General features: G+C 35.3%; 1 protein-coding gene across 4 annotated transcripts in view; it reads right to left on the bottom strand.

Annotated features, from left to right (window-relative positions):
• MAGI3 (membrane associated guanylate kinase, WW and PDZ domain containing 3) overlaps positions 1-13,168 on the bottom strand; it is a 217,128-nt gene that overhangs the window by 35,865 nt on the left and 168,095 nt on the right. For all 4 annotated transcript variants that reach the window (XM_031457846.2, XM_031457845.2, XM_010976229.3 and 1 more), the window contains exons 8-11: positions 9,922-10,016; positions 4,223-4,411; positions 1,358-1,963; positions 100-131 (exon numbers count right to left, since the gene is read on the bottom strand). In XM_031457846.2, the coding sequence (XP_031313706.1) occupies positions 100-131; positions 1,358-1,963; positions 4,223-4,411; positions 9,922-10,016 (922 nt within the window). The remainder of the gene's footprint in view (positions 1-99; positions 132-1,357; positions 1,964-4,222; positions 4,412-9,921; positions 10,017-13,168) is intronic.

Below are 13,168 nucleotides of genomic sequence, written 5' to 3'. Positions count from 1 at the left end.
CAGAACGCCCCCCGACCTCTCCAGTCTGCAATTGCCACCACTGTGAGCGGCTCTCTCCACGTGGTGGGAAGAAGCATTTGAGGACCGTGGTATACTCACCATTTTGGCAGTTTTAGTTGGTGAAGGAGGACCTTAAAAAAAATGAGCCACATTTTAAAAACAGAGGAAGCATTTCCAGATCACAAATACTGCTCATGTTTATGATAAAACTAGATTCAGCTTTTAGTAGGCTAGTAAATTATGTCCAACACATCCTACATGCCAGACATTATACACATATTATTTTGTTTTTTATGACAATCCTAAGACATAAATGTTACTACCTTTTTATAGATAAAGTAAATGAAGACTCAAATAGATTAACATTACTTTCCTACACCGTCAAACCAACAGGTAACAAGGCAGGAAATTGACACCCAACCCGTTTAATACCAAACCCTGGGCTCTTATTTGTCAGAACTCTGAATAACTCTCCAGCCCTCACTAAGAGATCTGCACCTACTCTGAGCATATTCCCCTGTGTCACCCGGAGAAGAAACAAAAATAGTTCAAAGAAATGAGAATAATGAAAAATACCCCAGTGAAGTTAAACTGCTCATTTGCCTCAAAAAATGAAAACTAAAAGCCAGAGAGATACGTGTGAAGGGCTAAATTTTATTCTTTAAAATACTAGTCATTCACAGATATGGATTTTAAAAAGCCCATTAAAGCCCAACTTTGTGATTAGTCTTTGGAAATGGATTTATGTCTGGGAGCAGTTCAAGACAGTTGATGACCTTGGAAAATAAAAATTATGTTTCTCTCGCATGAGTACTGTGGGGTTTAATTAACATTTATGGACAGATACTTGAGCTTAAGATAAAAGCTTTATGAGCACAAGCTATCATGATTGCTTTACAGAACAGATTAACACACCATCCAACGTTTTGCTTCTTCACAGAGATGCTAGCTCTTTCAAAGCATCTTTGGTACATTACAGAGGTCCAGATAAAGTACCATGGGTTCAAAGAGTCCACTTCTATTATTGCCATCAGCAGAGAAAACGAAATTAAGAGGACATATTTCATTTGAAGTAGCACATGTTGTGACTCTCTCTAATCATTAAAGTCATAAATTAGATTTTTAAAAGAATATAGAGGGAAAGAAATCCATAATGGACACAAATGAAACCACTAATAACTAAAAAAGCTGCTGCAAAAGATACTGCTCATGGAAGCAGAGAGACCTTAAGGAAAATGCACACCGATTACCAGTTAAGTCTGCTGAGAAAAGAGAGATTCTGACCTGTAAGGAAGAATGATTAACAGATAAAAATGCATGAACAATGAAGATTTTTCCTTACTGTGCTTTTACTCACCTCCTCTTAAGATAAGCAATGGTACATCTGCACCTACTGGAAACTGCTTTAGCACCTCTACCACTTGGAGATGTGTTAAATTCTGCACATTTTGGTGGTAAATTTCCTTAATTATATCCCCTTTCTGTAGGCCTTGACACCACTGACTATCCAATATCATTTTCACCTTCTGTCCAGTTGGGCTGTCTGCAATTGCAAACCCAAAGCCTTTGGGGCCCTTAATCAGAGGGATAGTCACTAGTTCAGGCTGGGAGCTGCCTGAAGATGCCATAGATGCTCTCTGCTCGCTCAGATCTGATGGTCCATTGAGACGATCACTGATCAAGGTGTGTCCTGATTTTCCATTCTGGTCCAGAACCACTGCTCCTGACTTAAAATCCTGAGTATTCATGCCAGTCTCTCCCTTAGTTAATGACTGTCCATTGATGACAGGGATAGCAGCAACAATGTCCATAACAGGATCTTCATTGTCATCAGGAAGTGGATAACCACGACATAAAGTGAGGTTTACATACTGATTGACAGGCACCAGCTGAAACATCTGGACAACATCTGCATGGGTGTGACCAAGGACACAGCTGCCATTGATGTCTACAATTACATCACCTGGTAAAACACAATCATGTTAAAAATATTCAAACCACCAAATAAGGCAATTTTATGTGGGGGGAGAAGAAAAATGACTGAAATTTATTTAGCATCTCAATTTGAATTCTAGAAGCCTCTTACAGTACATTAACTACTGAAAAGCTAGATTTTGAACACAGACATGTCATTCTCCCTTCTGTGACTCCTCTCTAAAAAGAATGTATGAATGTGTAAAATCTTAACTATCTTAGTGGTAAAGAGCTGTAACCTGAAGCACAAGTGAATCTTTTAAAAAGTAGCTGCAAATTTATATTATCATTGTTAGTATATCCTATGAGACATATCTCAGTGGTCACACAGAGCTGGGCACCTTATAGTCAGTATTCAGTACACAGAAGAGGAGCAAATAACTCCACTGGCTACTTGTACAAACAGACAACTTTAAATAGCACCTTATTTCTTGATTTTAAGTAACCATTGGTTACAATGTCCTGAAAAATTCATTCGAGTTTGAACAATGTAGGGCTGAAGTTAGAATAATTACTTATGAGTGTATTTTCTTTTAGCACTCTTTTGTGCGGAGATTTTCAATTTAGTGTAATTCAGTTTTCAAAAGGGGAAATAAGCAACAAAAAAATTCAACACAAGCAAAGAACATATTATTTAAGATGCTGAAACATTCAGCTGAATTAATCCTTGTAAAAGCTGGTTTTGCTTTCCACATTTTACATTATTATGACCACTTTGGTTGCAGTGTCATTACCACTTGACATTCATCAGTTGTGTGTTTTTTAATTCAGCTTTAACTTTTAAAATTTGTCCTCTGATGTCTCATCTATTTGCTGCTTTTATTAGAATATGATTATCTAACAGGTTATTGCCAAATAAAGGTGCTTTAAATTGTTCTGATTGCGTGTAGGCTTTGAAAAATCAACATGAACGGTAGTTAAAAACAAATGTTAGTTCATTAAAATTTGTTTCAAAATCCAAGAAGATACTGAAATTAAACTAATTAGAAACAAAGTTTTGATTTTTCCTCCCTGGTCGAAGTTCCCAGAATTTTTATGGAAGTATTGCATTGCTATGTAAATTAATAACAGTTTTAGGCAAATCTGAATTTACACCATAAAATCCTGACAGCATATACAATAACTACAAGATGTGTTTCATAGACAAAACACAAAAAAGTCAAAATTGAAGACTTAGAAAAAAACCTTATGATTAATTTTAATCCCCAGCAATTGTTAATTTTATAAAATAATAAAGGAGAGCTAAAAATTTTTCTTTATAACTTTTGATTATTTTAAGCTTCCTTGTTTTAAGTTTCTATCACCTAAATGGGGAAGCATAATATGAGAGATCTCATATCCTGACTGAAAATAAGTTCATATGTGCCATTAAAAGTAAGATGACAATTGAACTGTCCAAATGGTATTTACACATGGTGTGTGAAAAAACAGATTAGAAAAGTCTAGCAAACTGTAAGAAGCAACCTCAGTGGAATACTAAAATCTTTCTGGAAAAAAGTATTTAAACCTTCCCCATAATCAGTAACTAGTCTTAAACTTCCTCTAACCCCCTCAGCCATAAAAGCTGCCAGCCACATAAAAATATCTACCAATTATCAAGTAAAGACTTTGGGAGAACTATGTAAAAGACAAATTTGTACAGCTCTGTAAAATGGTAATATTATTGTCTATAATTCTTAACATAGCAGTTTAATTTTTATTAACAGCCTCACAGAAGCAAAAAAAAAAATCAACTTGGGGAAAAACCTTGGGATATAACAATTTACTCAGAATCACTATAAACACCACAATGGATCATTTTTCAAAAAAGATTATAGGTAAATATTAACCAACTCCAAAATTACCCTATATAATCAAAGAAAATCAAATAATCAAATAGTTTTCTGAGATGGTTAATAAGTCTATAGCTTAGTACAGCCAAAGAGTTATCTCAAAATTATACAGACTAAAAAATTAATAAAAATGTTTTCACTAAGTTTCCTCTTATCTGCAAAAATGACCCTCCCTCAAAACTAGCATGCACTTAGTTTAGAAGATAAACTATTTTAATATAGGAATCTCCTTCTTCACTTGCATAATTTAGTTCTCTCTCTCATTTACATATATGTAAATTATACATGATACATATGTACATAGCTATTAATATACTTGTTATATATAAATTACATATGTATAATATATATACATTTGCACTATAATTTTTGTTATAGTATCACAATTCTTCAAGTAATTCTGAAAAATCTGTTACCTGGTGCAATTTTCCCATCCTGAGCTGCAGGACCATCTTTCAGCACATTTTTCACTTGTAGGAACTCATCAGGCCTATCTCCACCAATAATGGTAAAACCAAATCCCATTGTGCTTTTTTTCAGTGATGCTCGAACAAGGATGCCTTTAAGCTGGGATGGATCTCGAGTAAAGTGTGATTTTTCCGTATCTGTGGGAAAATGAGAAACAAAAATAATTACAATGAATACATCCCTCAAAGCTAATCTCCAAGTTAATCTATATAACTTAAATATAACAAACCATAAGAGAAAGAAAATAAGAGAGAATCTAGTGTTATAGAACAGTTAGAATTTGAATTCATAACCTAAATCACTGAAAAAAAAAAAACTTAACCAATGAATCATTTCTCTTTTAGAGGACCTGTCTATGTTATTTGAAAGGTAAAAGAATCTATTTTACCTCCTCCTCACTGCCTTGTTTGTACTTACTTTTTCTCATCCCAAAGAGTCTTTTATATGAAGTCAAAATGACATACCTCAGGGACAACTTTTATTATTAAATTCCTAAAAAGCTTTGGGCATTCATTCAGCTGTACATTTCATTTGAATAAAGCAGCTACTGAGCTCTATGTAGAAAACACTATACTAGGAAGATGAAGGCAACTGTCACAGACTTAGAAAGGAGAGTACATCGAGAACTTTTTATAATTCACAACTCGGGCTTTCTGTAGCCTCTAATTTATATCTGATGAGAGAAGCAAATTCTTGCACTATGAGTAAATAGCCTCATGCCTCTTTCTCTTTTACTCATGTTTAGTGGATACTTTAGGAAAAAAAAATAAGCACAGCTTCTTTAAAAAGCCTATTTTTAGAGGTTTCCTCTGATGATCCTACAGCTAAAAGTGATCCATACTTGCAAATGCTACCTCCCTTCTCTTCCCCAGAAACGTTCCCTCCTCTCTTCCACTCGGCACTTATGAAAACCATAGGGATCAGATTGTACAGGTTTATAATTTAAAAAGCATTGTTTAAATAATCTTTTAAAAAAGTGGCTTAAACTTTCTGGACAAATCACTTTTTAACAACTTTACTGAGATACAGTCCACATGTGATAGAATTCAGCCACTTAAGGGTACAAGTCAATGATTTGTAACCATCACCATAATCTAATTTTAGCACATTATCCTCCTCCTCTCACACGCCAAAGAAGTCCTCATGCCCATTAGCCGTCGCTCCTCACTTCTCCCCAACCCGCCTTCACACCCTGGTCTTAGGCAACCACTCATCTACTTGCTATCTATAGATTTGCCCAATCTGGACATTTAATATAAATGGAATCATATAATCTGTGGTCTTTTGAATGGTTTATTTCACCTGGCATACTTTTTATGAGGTTCATTGTGTTGTAGCATGTGTTAGTACTTTATTCCTTTTTTATTGCCAAGTAATATTCCTCTGTACAGGAACTGTGTAAATGTATCACATTTTACCCATTTATCAGGTGATGGATATTTGGGTTGTTTACACTTTCTGGCTATTCTGAATATGAATAAAGTTGCTATGAACACTCACATACAAGGTTTTATGTGGGTAAATATTTTCATTCCTCTTAGGATTATATTGGGAGTGGAACTGCAGCAGTTACCATAAACATACTGTGACTATGTTTAACATTTTGAAGGACTGCCAAACTTTTCCAAAGTGGCTGCACTATTTTACATTTCCACCATCAATGTATGAGAGTTCCAATTTCTCCACATCCTTGCAAACACTTGCTACTGTCTGCACTTTTGGTTATAGCCCTTCCAGTATTCGTAGAATGGTCTCTCACTGTGGTTTTGATGCTCATTTCCTTAATGACTCAAATGAACAATGGTGACTTGTTTCATATTTAGACCATATTTGGCACTAGTCTCAAGTGCAGGGTTAACTATGTGTATCTGTTGCTGCCCTCTTAGCAAAGTGTTCTAAGAGGCATGCCTTAAAGCTTGTCAGTTATAAAGGAGCAATCCTTGGGTCTGCTCTGCATGGTTGCATAGATGATGCAGTACGTACACGGCTCCTTTAAGAGACAGGGCAGCCCTGGAAATACTGATAAAGACAGGTGTGGGGTGGGAATAGGTCTACTTTATTTGTTACGTTCTCCCCAGATTTTCTGATTTCTTACAAATACAAGTACTTGACACTAAAAAAAAAAAAAAAAAAATAGCTTTTTTGGGCTTCTCAAAGTAGAGAACTAGACTCCAAACAGCAGTGCAGCCACCGCAGTAAATACCATTTTGTGAGGCCTCTGAATGCGGACAGCCAGCCTGCTTGTGGTGATACCTCTGGGCATTGCTGAGCTCCTGATGAGCCTCTGACATTCTAACTAGCAGCTCATCTCTGAATAAAATATTACTTAAAAAAATTATTTGACATGCTCAAAGTCCATTCAGTTATTCAGCTTAATGATGACTGCCCGCTAGGGCTGCCCATCAGACTGTGTAGATAAGATCATTTGTTTAGCTACTGTGTACTTAGGCACTTGAGAAAAATATCTTTGATGAAATGTACCTTTCTCATTTTTACATCAAATATTGAGATATTTCTGGTGAGCTATCCCATGCTTTAGTCCCCATGAATATCAGGATAAGACTGGCTTCCGAGAGCTACACCAGAAAATCAGCCCATAAGGGATGAGCTCCAAGATATGCAAACAGTAAAGAGGGAGAGAAAGTTCTGGTAAACACCTAATTTGAGAAACTACTAAGAAAACAGCCAAAGCCAATTAAAAGTTGGTCAGAAGTAGATCTTATCATAATATCTTATCATAGAAAAGCAATGGGGAGAGGGTATAGCCTAGTGGTAGAGTGTCTGCCTAGCATGCACAAGGTCCTGAGTTCAGTTTCCCAGAACTTCCACTAAAAAAAAAAATAAAAACTTAATTACCTTCTCCCCCCAAATAAAAAAAAAAGTAAGAACAACAACAACAACAAAAAGGAAAAATAAGAAAAGTGAGAATAAGAAAGGAAGAAAGAAACTATCGTTGAGTCTAACAGTCCTGATTTTAAATCCAAGCTCTGTGATTTAGTTGAGTGATCCTGGAATGTTATTTAACCTTTTTAAGTCTCAGTTGCCTCATATATAAAATGCAGATAATAGTACTTAATTCATGGCATTGTTACAGGGATTAAATTAGGTAATACATACAAAGCATGAGAAACAATGCTTGGCAAATAGTAAGTGCCCAATACATGTAGATACACACAAACCCATACAGGCTGTCTAAGGAAGGAGGTTCACAAACCTGACTACCTCTGTCCCTGTGGCAAGTATATCCCTTAGATGGACTCATTAGACAACTGTAACTCGATGCCACCAAGGCATCTGGATGGGGAAAATAATATTAATAACCTTGCAGCAGTATTTTGAGGCTTAAATGAAATGCTGTATATAAAGTATCTAGTTCAGCACTTCACTCAGTATCTCTACAAATGGTAGCTATTATCCTTCAAGGACTAACATAACTTCTATCATTTCTAGGAAGCCTTTCCTTCTCTCCCACAGTCAGATTTAATTTCTCTCTCCTTTGTTCCAACACTATTGTTTACATCTCTATTATGATACTGTACTAAAATTATGTGTCTATTTCCTTGACTAAGTTGTGAGCTCCTGAAAAACCAGTGCTGAATTATTACTCTCCTTTTAATGACCAGCTCATAGGAGAATGCCTGGCTATCTAAATTAATAAAACACATGGTTCCTGCCTTCAAGGAGCTTAGAGTTCATAAGGGAGAGAAGATCTCCCTTGATATGTGCCATGGAAGACACGGGCATTCAGAACTACATGTTATAACACAAAGAACTGTGAATCTGAAGTTGGTAAAACTAGGTTCAAATTCTAGCCTGACACTCACTATGATTCTAAGCAAGTGGCTTAATTTTTACTAAAGTTTGCTTCTTTATGTGTAAAATGGGGATTCATGTTTCTCTTTCAGGTCATGTCCTCTGTCTACTCTCTTTCACAGTCAGAGCTACCAAAATAGTTAGCTAAACCCACTGTCTTCACTTCTATACCTCCCATCCCCTCTTTATTCTATTGTAATTTTATTTCATTCTTCCCTTGGCTCTTGCTAGAGTAACAACTGACCTCCATATTGTTAAGTCCAATGTATACTTTCCAATTTTCACCTTTCTTGACTTTTCAGCACCATGTGACAAAAACACTCAACTTCTCTTTGAAACTCATCTCCTCTCATGGCTGCCTAGCCTCACAACCTCATCCTCATTACTATCCTACAATACCCTATGCTCTGGACATTTGTATCTGTCCTCTGACCCCTGGACCACCATTTCATACTTCTATGATTTTATGTATTTTGTTCCTTCTACCTAGTATGCCTTCTTGCTCTTCTAAAATTTTTATCTGCCTGATTTAACTTTTCCTGACACTTCCAGACCCAGTTCAGATATGTCTGTTTTGCAAGTTCTCTTGCCCCTTTGACTTCCTCTACCAAAACAAAGTTAAGCACTCCCTTCTTTATGCCACCACTGTACCTTGTACATCTCTGTTAATAACAATGAAAGCCATCATTTACTGGTCACCGTGTGCCAGATGTGTATTTGTAAGCACTTTACATGTGCTGATTTGCATACTCAGAACCACCATAAGAGGTAAGAACAACTATTATTCCTACTTTATAGATGAGGAAACAGACACAAAGAGTTTATAAAACTTATCCAAGGTGGAATGCAAACCTGTTCCACCCCTGCACATTTAACTACTAGTACAGGATAGCACCTATCACCATATATTGTAACTATTAGTTTCCTGTTTTAGACTGAACTCTTGAGGGCAAGACCTTTCTTACTCTTAATCATTTTTTAATACCATGTGCTTAGCAAAGCACTGGGTATACAGTAAGTGCTCAAAAATATTTGTTAACTTAAAAGGTTTGCTAAATCAAATGCAAAACTTAAGGGAAGAGGCTATGTTTTTTAAAAAGTAGTTATAAGAAAAAACTGTTTCTCTCCTTGGCAACAGAAGTGAAGAATCTACTAGATTAATACAATATGACCATAGAGACTGCTGGTTATTAATGACCAGAGGGGGAAGAATTAGAGGGGAGGAAATGAGTAAGGATGAGTAGGATATAAGAAATTCCCAGGCAGCTCTTTCAAAATACACATGGCTAGGCTTACCAAAATCTCAGGACCTATGTATTTTTCAAATGTTCCAGAAATGATCTGATATTACTAATACCCTGCCATCCCACTTGAGAATCAATGATGTAGGCAAATAATATAGTGGGTTTATTTATTATTTAGTATTTGTTCATAGCAGTTAATGAAGAATCCTGAATGATTACTGATGTTAAAGTAAGCAATTAACTTGGGAGATGCTCATAATGAATTAGAGATTTCATATTGGCTTATTAGCCTTAAACACCAGGAAACAATCCAGTCTTCACATAAAAATCTCAAACCCACAACAAAGCTATTCAATCCCTTCTCCCAACAATTTCATACTTTCTTTATAAGCAGCATGAGAAAAATATCTCAGGATTTTCAAAATGTCTGGATGTTTTATTCAGATTATTCATATCTCTACAGTGACATAAATTAGACCTCTGTTCAATTTCAAAGCCCTGACAATAAAAAATTTAAACTCACTTCCATTATTTCAGCATATAAACTTCACACGTTATTTTAGAAGAGAAGATAAAGGTAAAAGTTCTACCTGGTTTTGAAGACCCAGTATCAGCCTGTCCTAACTGCTTTTTCCTTTTGGCTTCTTCCACTGGATTTTCAAACTGGGTTTTCTGGTTAAGGTGACTGTAAAATGTAGAAAAATGTGCATTTCAGTTTAATAGGAAAGAATTACGTATTTTAAAATAGACCATCATACTGTTCCATCAATAAAGGTTAAGGGACAAATATGTACCTTTAAGCTGTGGAACCCAAAGACACTGAAAGGTCATCATGTAAGGGGCTTCTGGAAACTAAAGAAGGGCCTAGAAGATGCCTAGAAGTCAAAGCTGCTAAGTATTTACAATAACTTCTTTACAAACGTTCCCAATGTAGCTAATAACAGTTTCCCAAACCATAGTAGAAGCCCTCATACATGATATTATCAGAACTGTTGATAATTAACCAGTTAATTTTTTTAAAGGCAGTTAATGGTAGGAAGCATCCAAGTTTCTCTAAAGTGAAACAGCTGTCAAGACACTTTTGAAGAAGTCTAAGAAGTCTTCTGGAATTTTACTATTATTTTTCCAACTGACTCATCCATATCAATGTAGCAGCAACTAAGAAAGTGACTAGCCTTTACCAAACTGTATCACAGAACAATTCTTTCACACTTAAATTTCTTCAAAATATATAATATATATTATATTTTATATAATAATTATTATATATTAATATATAATAATTAATTACAGAATTACAACCTAAGTCTAAGGGGATAGGATATTAGCCAACAGTATTCAATACACTATGGACAAGAGCATGTTTTATGAGGGAACTGAGCATTGGTTATTCCGGAGGTCAGTTAAGTAAGTTGGTTAAGAATGCAACTATTGTACAAAAGATGTTTGAGATCACAAATATATCTAATACATAGAAGCAAGGAGAATTATATTCGAGTGCTTCCACAGTACAAATAGATTTTAGCCAAAAACTATGCATTTTCCAGTAGAATTCTTTTTAACAAGTGACATGAGTGAATACCAATAATTAAACATCAAATCATGAGAGTTTCAGATTATGATTGTCTTCAGATGGGCTGAAAATTACAAAATCTATATGTAAGTAGTTGTAAAACTTGGATATTTACTGTGCCATTTGTGAACACTCATGGTGATGGAGGAGGGGGCAGCAGGGACCGAAAAAAAAAAAAAAAAAACCCTTATGGCAAGGTATGCTAGCCTCTGAGTATGCCTCTCTATGCCTTTATGCTTCTACAGGCATTATCTACTCTGCCACAGACAGTTCTTTAGTTTCAGGGCTCTAAATATGGCAAGTTCTACTTGACATTGAGTTCTGCTTTCACTAAAACCCAAACATGTTTCTGTTTCATGCTATGAGGGGGTACCTTATCAATTGAGTTAACTGGCTAACCCTCTGTGAAACAGAAGATCTTTGGTATTAAGTTAGGTACCGTTTTTAAAAGTTATGTATTAGGTACTAATATTTTACATATTCTTGAAAAAATAAAACAACTAGAAACTGACACTTAGAAAAAGAATAAACCTGTTTAGAAAGAACCTTGGCTCACTTTAACGTCATCTGCAAGAATGACTCACTTTGCCACCCAGGCATTAGAACATAAAAAAGTAGTAATTTGTATTCATACTCTTTGTAATGCGTGGGAGAAGAGAGTAGAAGTATGCAAATGAGTAATCTTTTTCCTGAAAATTCGCTGACAAAAGAATGTAAGATTTTAGTGAAAGGAGTAATTGCATCTGTCACCTTAGACTACCCAGATTAAAATGCCACCCAAACCCCAAAACAAAACAGTAAGAATACTTTCCTTTTCATTTAGTTACTTATACCCATAATATTAACAGATTTTGTTTACTATATAACTAGCTATGGGAAGTAAGAGAGGAGAATATAACAGATTATCAGATAAATTAAACAAGGGTGCCAAACAAGCATGATTAAATATATAATATAACAAATAATTTGCAATCTCCTCTGTATTGAAATTTTGTGTATAATATATGGATTTAAAGATTTCATCTCAACAAACAAGATCATTAAGCTTCATGAAGAGCTGAGATATTAAAGCAGATGTATATTTTGACTTTGTCACCTAACTGCATCAAGATGGTTAATTCAATAAAATAAGACATTTCTAAATATATAAGCAATCTTATGGAAGGCTTGCCATTAAATTTTGGGAACAATTTTATTTTCAAAAATTAATTAATCCATTTCAGAATCTCATCTTCTAAAATAAATACTTACCAAAAAGACCTGTCATTGCAGTTGGTGTTACTACTACAAGGCTCCTGCCAAAAGCAATCATTGTGCCATCTGGTTTGACAAACTAAGAGAGCCAAAGAGTAGCCATTCAAGTAACAGCTTTTTATCTCCATCAGTAAACTCACTACAGATTACTATAGTTGAGATTCAAAGCCTAACTAATCTGGGAATCAAGCCACACTCCACAAAGTTCAGCTGAATCCATACTAATGTGCATCTTGAGAACAGCCTGCTCTTCCTTAATCTAATAAATTACCCTCTTATAAAATGAGCTCGTTCTGGGAACAATCATACAAAATCACATCGCTGCCACTGCTGTTGCTTCTAATCAGGCTATTTCACATACCTCCATGACAGCTGGGAGCAGGTCACTTCAGGATTTGCCCTCAAGTTGCTTCAATATTAGTACATCCTTGTTTAATGAGAATCAGATCATTTTAGCCCAAGATTTTATCATAGGCAAATGACTTTCACCTCTTGACCATGTATTCAAATTCACTTGGAATGGATAATGAGGATGAGAATCATTATCTCAGAAATGTTCAGCAGTGTTAGTGGCAAATAATAGTTGACTGAAACCCAATTTAAATAGACTATTAGAGGGGGAAAATATCCCCCAAATTCTTTTCTCCTAGCCTTCAAATATCCCTTTGACTTGAAAAATGTTTTTCTCCTTTTAACACTAAATATGCTTTAGAAAAAGTAACAAAAGAGCTGCTGTATACTTTTCCCATTACAGTATCAGAAAGATATTAAGTAACACAATGGAAATTAAATTAACATAACCTTTCTTTTTTTGTTTGTTTTTGTTGTTTTTGGGGGGGAGGTAATTAGGTTTATTTACTTTTTTATTTGACTGGAGGTACTGGGGATCGAACCCATCACCTCGTGCTTGCTAAGCATGCGTTCTACTACTGAGCTATACCCTCCCCCCATAACATAACCTTTCAATGGTACCAAAATAGTGACACTGTTAATTTATATATTTAAGGGTC

This window comes from Camelus dromedarius, chromosome 9 (genome assembly GCF_036321535.1).
Source record: "Camelus dromedarius isolate mCamDro1 chromosome 9, mCamDro1.pat, whole genome shotgun sequence".
In the NCBI taxonomy this organism is placed as follows: domain Eukaryota; kingdom Metazoa; phylum Chordata; class Mammalia; order Artiodactyla; family Camelidae; genus Camelus; species Camelus dromedarius.
The sequence above is the reverse complement of the archived record's forward strand: the minus strand, read 5'-3'. Positions and strand labels throughout refer to the sequence as shown.